At 40.5% G+C, this 16,234-nt stretch overlaps 1 protein-coding gene across 1 annotated transcript in view; it reads left to right on the top strand.

Moving 5' to 3' along the window:
* Tk (Tachykinin) overlaps positions 1 to 11,297 on the top strand; it is a 160,678-nt gene extending 149,381 nt beyond the window's left edge. Inside the window, exons 2-6 of the mRNA XM_080281726.1 lie at positions 941 to 1,162; positions 4,537 to 4,692; positions 6,329 to 6,402; positions 8,398 to 8,548; positions 10,420 to 11,297. Coding sequence (XP_080137852.1) covers positions 943 to 1,162; positions 4,537 to 4,692; positions 6,329 to 6,402; positions 8,398 to 8,547 — 600 coding nt within the window. The 5' untranslated portion in view covers positions 941 to 942 and the 3' untranslated portion in view covers position 8,548; positions 10,420 to 11,297. The remainder of the gene's footprint in view (positions 1 to 940; positions 1,163 to 4,536; positions 4,693 to 6,328; positions 6,403 to 8,397; positions 8,549 to 10,419) is intronic.
* Positions 11,298 to 16,234: the final 4,937 nt, after the last annotated feature.

Genomic DNA, 16,234 nt, shown 5'->3' with positions numbered 1-16,234 from the left:
ATGAGAATGTGATTGTAAAAAGAGACATAGTACTAAGCATAGTATTTTTACAAGTTTAATAAGTAATTCGTGTGTACAGTAACAACTACCGTTCCTTTCAGATCAATTTTTTTTTATTCATGGGGCTAAGAGGGGATTAAAACAGGGGAAATTAAAACACGGGCGTTTGTTCCGCTTGTTGTAAAAGTGAGCTGGGATTTGTGAGTCGTGAAGGATGGGGTGGGTGGCTGTGTGGTCTGGTTCGCAGGACAGAATGTTGTAACTCTCTCTCTCTCTCTCTCTCTCTCTCTCTCTCTCTCTCTCTCTCTCTCTCTCTCTCTCTCTCAGTTTCTACGTCTCCCAGTTTTTAGGTATAGAAATGGGTCAAGGGTTAAGATAGTTATGTGGTGGTGATGATGATGATGATGATGGAAAAAAAAAATGGCTGGCAGTAGAAAAGTGAACCCAGTCTTTGTGCTGTTGTATTGATGTAGCGATCCCTCCGCCTAGCACTGATGTTACAGCCTAGTTCTGTCTGCCAGAGCAATGGATTGGAGTGGTGAACCGGGGCCGGGGCTTTCTTTTTCCTCTGGTGTATGTCCCCAAAGAGATCAAAGGAGTCTTGTTGTGAATCTTTACCTTGTGCGTATGGTCGACGTAGAAAATATCGAGACTGCTGTTGTTAGACATTATGTTACACTGAACGAAATGCTTTGAAATACTGTACTCGATGTATTTCCTTATCCCTACTGTGGTGTTTGACATAACACAGAACGAAAGTTTTAAAATAGTGTACTCTATGTTTTGTGTACTTATCTATCTATGCTGTTGCATCATGAAGCTTACTTAATGCTAACATCTTTACTGGCACGAGAATATAATAAAAAAATGTGAAATGTTTAAGCATATTTACGTGCGGATAGTATTCCTTTGATAATAACAATTTCTTCTATTTTTGTAGCCATGATGAAGTGGTGCGCGTGGGTGGTGTTGATGGCGTGTGTGTGCGCAGGCGTCCTAGCAGCGGCTGAGGCGGGTCAGGAAGGGAGCGATGGTGCGAGGGAGCGACGCGCCCCCTCCGGATTCCTGGGCATGAGGGGCAAGAAGGACGTGGGTGCGGGAGATGGGGCACAGGACTACTATGACGCAGCAGCACCAATGGACTACGGTCTCCCACTCAGAGGTACTTCGTTACTCTTCACCTCCCTCATTTACAGGATGTGGTTCGTAAATGGTGCATGTAGTTTCAGGCTTCTTAGTTTTTTATTCGACTTTTGAAGTGGAGAGATTAGATTTTTTTTTTTTTTTTTTTTTTTTAGGGATTGGATATACGCCTCATTAACCCTTTCCGTACAAGGAGGCTTATATAAAAAATAGTCCAATATTAACTAGAATAAACTAAAAAAAATGATAGCATAATAGTAGAGTGTTCATTTAAACATCTGTCAAACCTCAGGAGCGGTTTAACTTTTTTTTAAATTTAATTTTTGATGGAGATTGAACTTAGTGTATGTTGTGTGTGAGAAACATCTGGCCCTACATTCGTTCTCAACTGTATTTTTGACAATTTATTGCCAGATTATGTTATAAACGATGTAAACCCTTTGGCTGCAGTATACCAACTATACGTTATATTCATGTAAACCCTGGACAAGTGTATTAGTGAAAAAAATAAATAGATAAATGAGCAAGTAAATCAGTAAAAACCACAAAAATTTAAACTATTTTGCAAAGGTGCGGCGGAAAAATGTAAACATGTATCCAGTTAAAAAAAAAAAAAAAGGGGGGAAATAAATCAGTAAAAAAGAATTAATATATTTTTCAAGGTTGTGGCGAAAAATGTTAACATTATATTTCACCAACATGATTTTAGCAGAAGAGAACCCCCGCCTCCCACAGCAAAATGGTTAGAATATACTGCAGAGTGATATGTATAAACTGTATTAAATGTTTGGTGTATTATGCTAAAATAGTTACCCCGAAAATATGAGAGGAGTGATAACATGTATGCCTGGCCTATACCGTGGTTGTTTTCACTCATTTTACGTAGTTGACGATTGTCTTTCTTTTTTTTAATAATTCCAGAGCATTTTTTTTACTGTTAATAACATGTGTAGTTCATTATTATTATTATTATTATTATTATTATTATTATTTTATTATTATTATTATTATTTGTTTTACAAACGTTATCATATACTCGTTACTATAATTTGCGATTCTTTTCAGTCTTTCGTAATTTCAAGTACTGTGTGTGTGTGTGTGTGTGTGTGTGTGTGTGTGTGTGTGTGTGTGTGTGTGTGTGGCTCCCTTTATGTATGTGTTTGAGAGTCGCCTTGGGGGTGGTAAAGGGAAGAGGAGGAAAGTAGGGAAAAAGGGAGGAATGGAGGAGGGTGGGAGGAAATCGTAAGAGTAGGAGAGAGAGAGAGAGAGAGAGAGAGAGAGAGAGAGAGAGAGAGAGAGAGAAGAAGAAGAAGAAGAAGAAGAAAAGGAGGGTAAATAGAAGGAGTAACAGGGGAGGAAGAGAAGGAAAGATGATGGAAAGTGAAGATTGAAAGTGAGGACAACCAGTTGCAGAGAGAGAGAGAGAGTCTGCTGTTCGCTACCGGTTACCATGTTCATTTCTCCTCCCCATCCTCCGTATTTCTCCTGTCTAAGCCTCCTTCTCCTTCCTTCCTGTGGTCCATTCTTCTCTTCCTGCCACCTGTTTTGCTTTGACCTCCACTTGACCTCCACTCTTCTCCTTCCTCCTCTTTTTTCCCTCCTTCCCTCCCTCCTCTTTATTCATCCCTTCTTCCTTCCCACCCTCCTTCCTCGTCCTCCCTTTTCCCTTCCTCCCTCCTTCCCTCCTCTTTTTTTCCCTCCTCTCCAACAAAAATTTCCATGCTTGTGCTTTCAGACGAGCATGGTGTGTGTGTGTTTTTTTTTTTCCCTATATTTTTCCTACTAGTTTTACAAGATGGTTTGGTGGGTGGGGGAGAGCCTCCTCCTCCTCCTCCTCCTCCTCCTCCTCCTCACTTAAGAGAGTAAACCTGGAGAAACAAAACACTTGCTTCCCTCCTCCCTGACACCTCCATCTCTCTCTCTCTCTCTCTCTCTCCTTTCCCATTGTGTGTGTGTGTGAGAGAGAGAGAGAGAGAGAGAGAGAGCTGAAAGGACTAATGGTGAATTTAGCAAGAGTTCATTCCTAAGGTAAATAAAATCGTCTTAGATATAGCCAGCATTAACTAAGATTCGTCGTACTATTTTTGTTATATAATTTTATGTTCAACCCTGGGAGTAGATCTGATTATCCTTTCTCTGAGACCCGGCAAGTCCTCATACGTACCACACACCTTCAACTGTCACCACTTACGCGCCAATTCCCACCGTCCATATTGAATACCTTACAAGAAAAAGATAGTCTCATTCGGGGTAATAGCGAGGATGTTTTTTTGACGTGGTGGGTCTTGTGGTTGTTCAATAAAGACTGTTCGAGTGTAATATTGAACATCAGACTCTTCACTGCCTGAGCCCGGGATTGAAGGCACGTTCTTTCAGACAACAAATAGCTTCTCTAACAGCCTGAGTTTTTTTTTTTTTTTTTTTTTTATTATTGTTTTGAGGGAGAGGATGATTGAACATTGTGTGTGTACGGTATGTATGTATAAATTTGTGCGAGTGGGTTAGAGCGCTCCACTCTGACCGAAGGGTCTGAGGATCGAATCCACCCAAGGGTCATTGGTAGACATTAGGAAGGGCACCCGGTCATAAAATGCTACACGCTCCAAACCAAAGTCCTCTACCCAGGGGCAGCGCCTTAGCCCTTATCCAAAAAAGGGGTACCTGACGTAAAACTCACTATGTGTGTATGTATGTATGTAGATGGATGTGTGCGTATGTATGTATGTGAGTATGTATGTTTGCATTGTGTGTGTGTGTGTGTGTGTGTGTGTGTGTGTGTGTGTGTGTGACGGACTACATTAAGACTCCTTTACTGTTTAACTTCAACATAAACCTCGTCCCTAAGGAGTGTGACTAAGCGGCCGTAGAGAGAGAGAGATAGATAGAGAGAGAGAGAGAGGGGCAAAAGAAAGGAGGGAAGGGAATGGAGGGAGGAGGATAGAAAAAGAGAAATATGTGTTTGAACGAAGCAGTTCGGAGAGAGAGAGAGAGAGAGAGAGAGAGAGAGAGCGCACGGATACGTGCTAAAGTGCCCCACCCAGCCTGTTCTTGACCCCCACCCTCCCTGTCTTGGCATTTGACAAAAAAAAACACGAGCTGCATATCCTGGTTGTTATAGTAGTTATTGTCTTGGTTAGTGTTCTGTGTAGGTTTTTGTGTTGTTTTTATTGGTTTTCTTATTTCTGGTACTGGTGACAAGGACGTTGTGTGTGTGTGTGTGTGTGTGTGTGTGTGTGTGTGTGTGTGTGTGTGTGTGTGTGTGTGTGTGTGTGTGTGTGTGTGTGTGTGTGTGTGTGTGTGTGTAGTACCACTTAATTAATATTGTTATCTTCATCACTTTGATCTCTGTCTTTCCCTTGACGTGACCTACCCTGACATCCCCCTCATCCACAGGCAAGAAGGCGCCGCCATCTGGTTTCCTGGGCATGCGCGGTAAGAAGGGTGGAGAGGAAGTGCTTGCAGGCGCCTCCGACGACACTGACCTCGACTACCTCCTCAAGCGTGCCCCATCTGGCTTCCTGGGCATGAGGGGCAAGAAGACTCCCTCCGGTACGTGCTTGTGACTTGTGGAGTTCTTGTTTCGAAAGTGTGAATGTGAATGAGACGTTTGTGGGGCTTCTGGGCATGTTTGGAACTTGTTTTGGCTGTGAAGACATGATTGAAATGTGTTTTAGCTAATTAGACATGTTTGGGACTGTGTATGTGTAGACATGTTAAGGACTTGTTTTGTATTCAGTTATGCATGGAATATATAGAATTTTTTCTGGACATGTTTGAAATTAATGAACACAATTGTTTTCAGTAAATGTTCAGACTAGTTAAGGACGTTTTAGATCTGGATAACCTAAGTAGACCTCTTTTTGACCTTTCATGGGACAACGCTGAAACATGATAAATGAGAATAAATGCTTATTTGATCTATCTATCTATCAAGTTATCTATCAATTGCAAGACGCCATAATCCCGTAAGGGGTGGCAATTTGACTTTCAGTTATTTGTTTTACGGGGAGGGGCATTAAACCTCCTCCAACCCACTTGTTGACACGTAGGGAGCATGTATGGTTTGGTTATGTGGTTACCACCCAGCGTTGTAAATGGTTTCTTGGCGTACAGGAAACCATTTGGTGTGGCTTAAATTTGCATTAGATCTGACTAGTCTATAGAATCGTTAAAGACTTTCTTTGGTGTTTGGATCGTGATTTAAAAATTGCGTAGACCCTTGATCTGGGATGTCTATAATTTGGGCTTTCTGTGATATTCTTTAATTCACTGATATACTGTTGGCGTACAAACAAATTGTTGGCATTTTTAAACGACCCTTTCTTTTCCTTTAGTACCAAGAACTTTTGACTTGCTATTAGTAGTAGTAGTATATACTAGTACTAGTACTAGTAATAAGTAGTACTAGTAGGAAGTAGCAGTAGTAGTAGTAGTCATAGTAATTTGTAGTAGTAGTAGTCGATGTCATTTTTATAATAGTAGTAGTTGTTTTTGTTATTTAAAATCGTGTTGTACCACGATCCATTCATTAACTATAGGGATTAGTTAATGGATAGACATGGTAGGAAGAATGTTAAAAACTATATGGCATTAAGTTCCTTGTGCTAATGGAGGGCTTGATGTGCTGCTGGGACGTACTGTGTGTTGGTGCTGTGAGGTGTAATGGTGTTTTGCTGTGATGTGGTGTTGTGTGTTGTGTTTTTGTGGCACATGTACAGGTGTTAATGGCGATGTGTAGTGGCGTTCTAGTGAAGTTAATTCTTGCATGGGGATGTGATTGATAACATGCTTGGGGATGATGATTATGTACTGACATCAGTGGCTATATATGGTGATGGTAATGGGGAAATATGATGTTAACAATGAAGTGCTAATGTTATTTCTTTGGTAATGGAATGTGGTTATGTTGATGACAGTATGTGATGATGTTCCAATGATATTTTGTTGATGTCCTTGATGGTAACCTGTGGTAATGTTGATGGCTGTATGTGATGATGATGGTGTGAAATGTTGATAATAATGATAATGATTTAGTTGTGGTAATGTTAATGATGTGGTGATGTTCTGGTGACACTAATAATGAAGTTTGGTGATGGTATGTTATCTGGTGATATTAATGCTTTATGTGACGATGTTAATGGTAATGAGAAAAGTGAAGCTAATGGTAATTTCTTTTTCCCTGCAGGTTTCCTTGGCATGAGGGGTAAGAAGGCCAGCATGGGTGGATACAACCAGGATGACCTTGACTACTACCTCCCTGTATGTATTTTTGGCTGTCGTGTATTCTACCCTGATGTGTACTGATCTCATGTCTATAGTTCCTCTATGTATAAATTGCTTACTGATTTCCTGTATCCTCTGCTATTATGCATACTGATAGGCTGTCATGTGTATAATACCCTAATTTATACTGGCCACATGTATATGCAGCCTTTATGTATCCTGACCTCGTATATAATATTACTGTTATGCATACTGACTCAGTAAACACTATCTTTCTGCATATTAACCTCCTGTGTAATCTTTATGCTCATATTATAGACATACACATTTATTTCAATTATTTGTATATGAGAGAGAGAGAGAGAGAGAGAGAGAGAGAGAGTAATGATGAATGTATTCTCATACGATAAACTAGTGTTATTACAGCTTTTAAGTACCATTCCTGATTCCTATACTGTATTACCTTCAGCGCTACTAATATTCCTACGGTATATCTAAAGGTATTAAATTCTCGGTGTTTCAGTTAACAATGCCCTCACTTGGACCTCTTATGTTAGATGACTTGCTGAAACCGCTTCAAAGAAATTTGGATTATTATACAGTCTGTAACTCCTTCCCTGACGAGCAGTTAACTGTAATTTGCAAGAGTCGTGTGTGCTTGCAGCAGGAATATTGCTCACCCTTGTGAAATGGATGTGGAGAGGTTACACTAAAACAACTGGACAAAATTTAGAACAAAGCTGTTACAGTTGTTAATAACTGTACTATTACCAGTGAACTATCTCCCCTATAAGAAGGAATGTTGCCTCCCTTGCATTATTTTACACATACTTTTATGGCAACTGCTCAGACGATTTTGCATCCATTACTCCACCTCTCCATGCCCTTCCCCGCGCTATGCGGGCATCTGGTAGTGCTCAGGACTGGACTGTCTCACTGCCATATTGCAGGACTTCTACCTATCAAAATTATTTTAATCCCCAAACTGCATCCCTCTGTATCTCACTTCCCCAGAATGGTTTCCTCCCAAACTTCAACCTACGACTGTTCTAGTGCAACTGTTACGGATTTTTTACGAATAGAGGAAACCTGTAATGATGTATATGGATTTCTTTTATCCTTTTGTTTTTCCTTCCTCTGTTCTGTTATTGTAAAAAAAAAAAATCAAGATTTCATTCGCCCTGACTTTATCCACTCCGTGATAGTTGCTCTTTTAATTCTTTGCTTCGTATGGTGTATACAGTTATGTGCAACTCATACATCAAGTCCTTTGGCAAAACAGTATCAGTTTTTTACATTTTTTTTTAATCACTGAACCAACAGGAAAAGAATGAATTACAGGCATCACACCGCCACTTAACGTTTTGTTGCAGTAATTTGGTATATTTTATTAGTATTATAACCACCAGAGCTGAAGATGAGAACAATGAACAGCAAACACCACAAGCCATTGTGTGATAAGAGTGAATGTAAGGTTTGATGCTGTCTTATTCTACGCAGTTACAACACCATGTAGGTAAGGTAGAGCCTCATTATATTAGGATATTACTGGGGTGTACTCATCCCCATCCAAAGGGTGACACCATTGTAATTTGATTATTACTACTACCAGACATTATACTCGGCTTTGTACTCCCTCTCCTCCCCCCCCCCAAATATAAAGGTGCTCCCAAAAATCCCTCCTATTTCCATTCCCTCAGTTTCCTGCCCCTCCTTCGACCCCACAAACCCTGAACACACCTCTTCATTCAAAAAAAAATAATAAAAATAAAAATAAAAACTTAAAAATCCCTCTTCTTACCAATCCTATCCTTATATCCCCCTCCCTCGACCAACCTGTCTAACACCCTATCCCTATATGGAAAAAAAATAATCCCTTACAAAAATCCCACCTCTTACCAATTCCTCCCCCTGCCTTGACTCCACAGACCCTGCCCTCTGCCCCTTAAATAAAATAATAATATTAATAATATCCCCATCGTCTCCCTCTTGTCCCAACAAAATCACCTCTAACGTGATCCTCTCCCCCAGATGTGGCAAGCACTCTCCGGGGATCAGGACAAGCGTGCCCCCTCTGGGTTCCTGGGCATGCGGGGTAAGAAGTGGGCGGACCAGGTGGAGGAGGACATGCCTTTCCTTCACAAGAGAGCGCCATCAGGGTTCCTCGGCATGCGCGGCTGAGGTGAGGGATAGATTGATGGATTGATAGATAAGTAGATAGATAGATAGATAGGTATGTATGTTGGTGGGTAGATATTTGAAGTGGATGGATGGATACATGAGGGAGATGGATGGATAGAGGGTTTGTAGAATTGTAGATAAATTGATGAAATGGGTGGACTGAATCTTAAGATGGATGAATAGGAAAACTGATGAATGGGACTGATGAGAGCAGATCAGTAGTAAACATACTGTAATTAGTTTTGGTGATGTGCAGAGAAGGAATGAAGTACCTGAAATTGTGACACTGGCAGAAGTGAACAGTTCTGCTAAGTGGTTGAAAATGGGAAGGATCAGGTGTGAATGAGAGGCATGTAAAGATTATTAAATGAAGTGGAGCGAATGGAACAGAAGTGTTTGGTGTAATTATCTCAAAACGTAATATCACCGTAAATAGCAATGGAATAAAGGTTGAAAGAGGAGTTGTACTGGTGGCATGGAAGAAGGATGTGATTGTGCCTCTGTGCATAAGTAAAGGCGATGGGATTGAGTGCAGTCAATTACTGTCACGGTGTAAGTCTTTTGAATGAAGTGGGAAAGTTATATGGATGAGTAAGGCAGAAAGTTTTTTGAATAATTATAGAGAAGGTGTGGAATATAGCAATGCTGAATGAGTAATGAACAGGGTTAAAGTGTGAATAAAAAATGTGCAAAAGAAAGACAGTGGAGAAAGCATGTGAAAAGGAATGTAAGGTTTTTTTGACACTTTTAAATCAGGAAACAGCGTGTGACAGGGAGAATGGGGAGGATTATTGAACGTTTTCCATGTGCATAGTGTGAATAGGAATCTGGCGCATGCTGTAAAGAGTTTAGGGTAGTAATGCGTATGTAAGAATAGTTGGATCTCTCAATGAGTGGTTCAGTATTAGTGCTGTGGTGAGGTAAGGGTGCGTGATGTCTCCATGGCTATAAGATGCATCTTTATACATATGGATGGGTTTATGGGAGAGATTAAAAAATGAGTTGTCTGGAGAAGGGCAAGAATGGTATTTAATGGTGTAATCTTCAGTCTGATGGGTGCAGAGAGTGTGCGTTGTTTTCTTTAGTGAGCCAGGGTTTTGTAGACTGATGGAGAATCTTACGAATGTCTGTGAGCAGTGTGTTGTGAAAGTAATTGTAAATAAGAGTGTAGTGTTGGTTGTTGAAAGAGGAGATAACTCAGTGTGATGGGCTGCTGAATAGAGGGACTTGAAATGGTAAAGTTGATGAAAAAGGTTAGGATATTACTATTATTACTAGTAGTAGTAGTAGTAGTAGTAATAGTAGTAGTAGTAGTAGTAATAGTCGTAGTAGTAGAAGTAGTATGATAGCTGGTACAGCAATTAGTCATTATTATTCTTGCTTATCTGAATTGATGTAGTATAGGCTGTTGATTGTGTTGGACAAAATTCCATCTTTGTTATATTGATTAAAGTAAGCCATGCACATACATAGGTTACCAAAGAATAGTTTTCAATGCACTGTTTTAAAAAATCGGAGATAGAAAAGTAAAGATATTTTCTTGATTCAGTGTTCATCAAAACTCATTACCATATTTTGGTTATGTCTGGTTGATTTGAAGTGAAAAAGTTTTGTCAGGAAGTGAAGTTTTTGGTCGTATTTTGCTTGTGGTGAATTTTTGTCTGTTTTTGTGTTTTGTTTGTCTTCATTTTGTTGGCATGTTTTTTATATGTTTGTCAGTTTTTCCTTGGCTCAGAATGTCAGATTTCGTATTTTGTTCTCCGGTTGGTGTTTTTCATTGTTTGTGTTGTTTTCTTTTTTGTCTTGTTAGAGAGAGAGAGAGAGAGAGAGAGAGAGAGAGAGTCTGTCTCATTCTCTTTTTGTACCATGCAGTTATCAAGCAGCGTCAACTACCATTACTACCACCATCCCAGTAGCAGTAACCACCACAACTACCACCATCCCCAGCAGTACTATTAACAACTTCCACCACCGTTCCTAGCAAGATCTACCACAGTCACCACCATCCCCAGCAGTACTAACAGGCCGTCACTACCATTCCTAGAACTAACCAACCACAACCGACACCATCCCAAGAAGATCTACTAACTTTCCTGGCAGTACTAACATCTAGCTACCACCACCACTGTCCCCGCAGTAATTAGCTACTACCACAACTTCGGCCATCCTTTTTCCACTAACCAGCACAGCCATCCAGATCACCACCATTTCTACCACACTACCAACATTGCTAAGTTCCCACTCCTCCGTCTTAGCTACCAGTAGGCTACTACTACCACCATCCTTGTTTCTAGACCCAGTATAGTTGCCGATAATGATGTTAATGATATCAGTGAGGAAGGTTTATTAGCATCATCATTATTGTAGTTGTTATAATGATTTGAGGCTGGTCAGTGTTACAAATAGAGTAGTGCCCCCTTTTAGAATTGTGTTTTGTCTGATTACTCTTTCTTGCCCATTTTCTATCGTTCCCTCCATTTCCGTCCCTGCCTCACCATCCCCCTATTCTTCCCCCACCCCATCATGGCTGGTATCATCCCATCCTCCCCTCTCCTCTTCCCCTCATCCTCCATCGTGCACCCGTTTATTCATAAGCCCCTGTATCCCCTCCCTTACCAACCGTTCGCAATTCTTTGCTTCCATAGTTTTCCCGCTTAGCAGCCTCAGTGTTTCAACTCCTCACGAGCACCTCTCGCTCATTCAACCATCCTTCCTCCATCACCCCCGCTACTTTTTCCTAATTCTTGTATTTTCTCTCACATCCCTATCTCCACTTCCATCTCTTATTTTACTCCCCTTCACACCATATATATCAGCTGTTTTTGATCCTTTCCCCTTTCCTCCTTATAAGTCCACACTCGTATTTTCCCTCTCATCTTTCTATCCTCGGCATAGTACTCCGTTTTTCCCCTATCCCTTGTCGTCCTTTCCATAGGCCTTCCTTTTCCTCCCTTCCTCTGTCGTCACCCACTCTTCACCATTTTCCTCCTGCTGCTTGCTTTGCCATTCCTATAGAATTAGAAATAATATAGTCTTCTCTGTAACAAACAGTCTTGAAAGAACCATTCGATCTGCTGGTGTTTGCTTTCCTTTGTACTCATTTCCTTCGCGCCCCCCTCCCCCCTCCATTATCCATGCATCCCTCCATCCCTCTCGCTGCCCTTCCTTATCTCACTCCTTTCCCCCTCCCCCATTCATCACTCTTTCTCCCTCCCTCCTTCCTCCATATCCCCTCCCCCATTCATCGCCCTTTCTCCCCCACCCCTTCCCCCATATCCCCTCCCCCACTCATCACCCTTCCTCCCGCCCTCCCCCCTTCCCCCATAACGTAGAGTAAGCACCATAGTTTAAAGAAATAGTACACAAATATATGGAAACCTTTGAAGAAGTTGTCCCACCCTAGTTTTGAGAAGCCATAGAATTAAACATACAGTATATTGCAGTCCGTAAACTTTCGGAGATCAGCGTAAACAGTAATTGATGTGTATATTAATGGGAGATTTACATATGCAGTATATATATACATAAACATTTGAAGGTTAAAAAATGAATAGGTAACAATAGCAAGGGGGTTTAAAAGGATGCATATTACCACTTTGTTTGGTGTTTTATTATTTTCGTTACTCCTGTATTTATCGCACTTTCGAGATAACGACGAACACAACAATAATTGCGATGTGTGTCGGTAAAAGTAGATGATTACTAATATCTTAACTGTACATCTTTGTTTTGATTCGAAATAAAATTGACTTTCCCGGTCAGTGGTATGTTTTAATTGCAACCTCGTTTAATATGATATAAAGTTTGATGTATTTCTTTAGCCATGTGGCGAGGATGGAGAATGAGAGGCGTATCAGGAGTGTGCATGTAAGGTGGAAAGTGGAAGGAGAGACTGAGAATGAGATCCAGGGGTCAAGTGGAGAAGTTTATTGTAGAGAGGATGTCCATTATCAGTCGAGTTCCATCCTAGATTTATTATAATAGTGTTGCAGCAAAAATTAAATGAAACAATAGACTTGAGGTATTACGAGTTTAATTCAGCCGTTTGAGTATCCACTTCAGGACCGGCCTATCCCGACCGAAGTAGGGACGATACAGCCAATGTATCTCTACCAAGTGGCTTAGGCTGTCTGGTAGAGACTGTATATAGGGTGAGAAGTGCTTGTAAGTGTAATTGTTGTGTTGGAGTGGCTTTGGATGTGTGTGTAGTCTGTGAACCAAGTATAATCGGCCCGGGCAAGCCGACTTGGTGCATACATACTTAATAGTACGCGACACTGGTTCAACCACAGCACCCTTTGTGTCCTATATATATATATACTGTAAAGAGAGAGAGAACAAAATATTCGTTTCCTTGTCAGGGGAGTAATCTAAGCCAAAATAAAGTACCATCCGGTAATTAATCAAGGTGACTGGACCTGGACCCCCTTCACTCAAGGAACGGTGTCAAGGAAGGGGGGGGGGTGTCATTTAGTTTGTTTATATGTTTAGTTGGTCAAACCGTAACGCCAAATAAAGTTTGTCAAAATTATCCTTACCTCCCCCCCCCCCAATCACATACTCCTCGGGCCATCACTGCTTGCGAGGATTAGTAAAATTAAGATTGTTACCTAGTGTGTGCGTTTAAATATAGGTATTTGCGTGCTGGTTTATATGTGATGGTTAGTCCTTTTACTTAAGTTTACATATTTACTGCATGTATATATGATTGTGGCCGAGTGTAGTCAGTTAACCGTCTTAGTAAAAATACTAGTATATCTGATATTTGCTTAGGTTATGACCTCAAATCTGAAATGGTTACCGAGGTCTGAATCTTCTGCCTATCAGTTTTTTATTCCCCGCACTGCATACCTTTGGAACTTATTACCCGAGTTGTTTACCCCTCAACTTTTATAAACATACTGCTGTTCAAGTTTTTTTTTTTTTTTTTTTTTTTTTTTCCGAGTGGACACCTGTAATGTGGTGTAAGTTTTTTTTATCGTTTTTCCCATCCTTCGTTAAGTTAGGTTTAAAACCCATACTTCCGGACCTCTTAACTCATTAACGTCTCACCATTTCCCAAGTCCTTCATTGATACTTTGAATATTATGCCCGTCGCAACTTTTCCCTCACCTAGCTCCTTCCCAGCTCCCCTCACTTAGGCTTTCGTACACCCTCTCCACTCTTGGCTCGCGGTTACGTTTTGCCTTGTGGCCTTTGTCACGGTGTATTTGCCAGTCTGTAACTAGTATGATCTTTGATTCCCTCGTCCTTTTGATGTCATTTTCTCCCTATGTGTTACGTGGTTTTATTACTTAGCAGTTTTCATTATCGGTATGTTTGTAACCTCGCTAGTTGAATGTTTAAGATTGATATTAGTTTCTCTTATTTTTCTTTCCCTTGCCATATCCAGAAGATTTTATTCTGTGGTTAGATAAGAGTTTCTCAGTTTAAAATTGAATAGAGTTAAAGAATAAGAAACGTCAAAAATCGTGATCAAAGGACTCATGTGCCATTTTTAGGATTATATGTAGGCATTAAATTCCAAACTATTGCAATTTATATTTTTATTAATTTCACACATGCCACTAAGCGTTTTAAGTAACGAATCCCATTAGATTCGTCTAATCTGTCCATTGGTTTCATTTGTGTCCATTGGTTTTAAGTTCTTCAACAGGTTTTCACCAGAGCTGGCCTCGCAGCTCACGCTGACGATCCTTCCTACTCTTAGATTGCTTCGCAGCTTTGTTTTTCCTCACCCCAGACAGGTTTTACAGTTCACGCTGCCGATACGTCTCCTGGATTTGACACCCAACTCACGATCTGTACTTTTCCTCGGCCCCAATCGACCTCTAAGCTAGGATCTTGCCCCGTTTGGATTGACCTCGCAGATGTCCGTCTTACCCTTCCTCAAAGTCGATCGTCCTCGCAGCTCACGATCTTTAAAAGAAAAAAGAAAAGAAAAAGCAATTAAGGAAATTTTAGGATGTACTTATGGACTATTGAATATACGGGAAGTTTATACGCATTATGTGAAAATAGATATATATCAAGATTTATTGGTTATTATGCTAAGTACACGCAGGAAATCCACGGTAATTTTACTCAAGAGAAAGTAACAATATCTACCAAGGATGAATTCAAGGACATTAAACCTCTGTCGAGATTCTCTCCTGTCTCGTCACGTCAACCACTCATCCACACGCTTGCTCTGCCTGCGAATTAAATTAATACATGATAAAAACGGAATATGGGCACAGCATAACCAAATAAACACATACAAAAACATAAAAATACAAAACAAATATACTGTACTACCCAGAAAGAAGCTAGCTGTTGTGTCTACTCAGATGGTCAGTTGGTTTATGACGAACTGACTTCTCTCCGTCCTACCTCACCTCGCTTCCCCCCCCCCCTCCCTCTCTCTCTCTCTCTCTCTCTCTCTCTCTAGCCAATCAGAGCACGCTTTACAGAACCGGCCAATCATTTAACATTTTACAGCTCTCTTGCCAATCCCTCCTCAGCATACCACACTCGTTAACTAATTCTCTCTCTCTCTCTCTCTCTCTCTCTCTCTCCATTTACTTATTTATGTATTTATTCTCTGTAGCAACCGGCTTCTAGGGTAAAGTTATGGTCTCCCTTCTCCTTGTCATTGCTGAAATAAATCGCTTGTTGGAAATTTGTTTTACCGTTACTCTGTTTGGTTCAGGAGCCTCCGCTAGCACATTTTTCTTCCTGGTTTATTCGTGCATTTAGTACTATCGTGATCATTAATTTCTTTATCCCCATGGCTGAGGGTAAGTCGCAGCCAAGGCTGAAATAGAGCCTGGTGAGCGGAAACGGTGAAGGCCCCTATACAATATCAGTAAATAATATTGACATCAATAATTGTAAAAATCCCGGCGGCCACAAACGGTTCAATACTATTGATCAGTATTCATTTGTATAATTGATGTCAAGCAACAAACATCAAAGCTTCGATACGGACTGTGATGGTGTTATAACACTTTCTCAACCATTAGCAGTTGAAGGGAAAAAGAAAGAAAAAACACGGAAGGAGAGGTTGGATGAAGGGATGGTTGATGAACCGAAACCACATCTTATGGATGTATTTAAATGTGCTTGCAGACTATGTAGGATTACGTAGGCAGTAAATGATTACATAGGTAATATAAGTAGTTCCCCACTAGTGTTTCATTATCATCTTCTTGCATGACGTCGATACTACTTGTCACCGAAGGTGTTTCTTGATCACTGAGGAAAAAACGTATCTTCAAAGTAGTACCATTGACTTGATTCGTAAACTTCGTCAGTCGTCACTTCCGATTTATGAGTCACAAACTTTTTTTAGTTCCTTTTTGAAATTTGTACGGAGAGTAATGATTTTTTTCTCACGTCATCAGTGGTAGCCTTTGGGAATCTCGGTATTTTCTGCGTAATATTTCATATGACTCCAAGTTCTTGTTCCGATAACCATATTCATATGATTTTATCTTCCAAAGGGCTGGAAGGTTAAGGTAAACGTGAATAACTTCAAGAATAAACTTCGTAGCATCTTATTTTGTAGAGGCTGACATCGTTCCTACTTTAGCTCTCAGGAGAGACTGGGAAAACACTGATAAATACTACTGAAGCTACCACACACGATTAATAATATTGACATCGTCAGTATTATTGACAGAAAATCAAACTCATTTTGATGTCA

Source organism: Coenobita brevimanus, chromosome 90, assembly GCF_032717465.1.
Source record: "Coenobita brevimanus isolate Jiangsu-jjx chromosome 90, ASM3271746v2, whole genome shotgun sequence".
In the NCBI taxonomy this organism is placed as follows: domain Eukaryota; kingdom Metazoa; phylum Arthropoda; class Malacostraca; order Decapoda; family Coenobitidae; genus Coenobita; species Coenobita brevimanus.
This window is presented reverse-complemented; position numbering and strand designations above follow the sequence as displayed.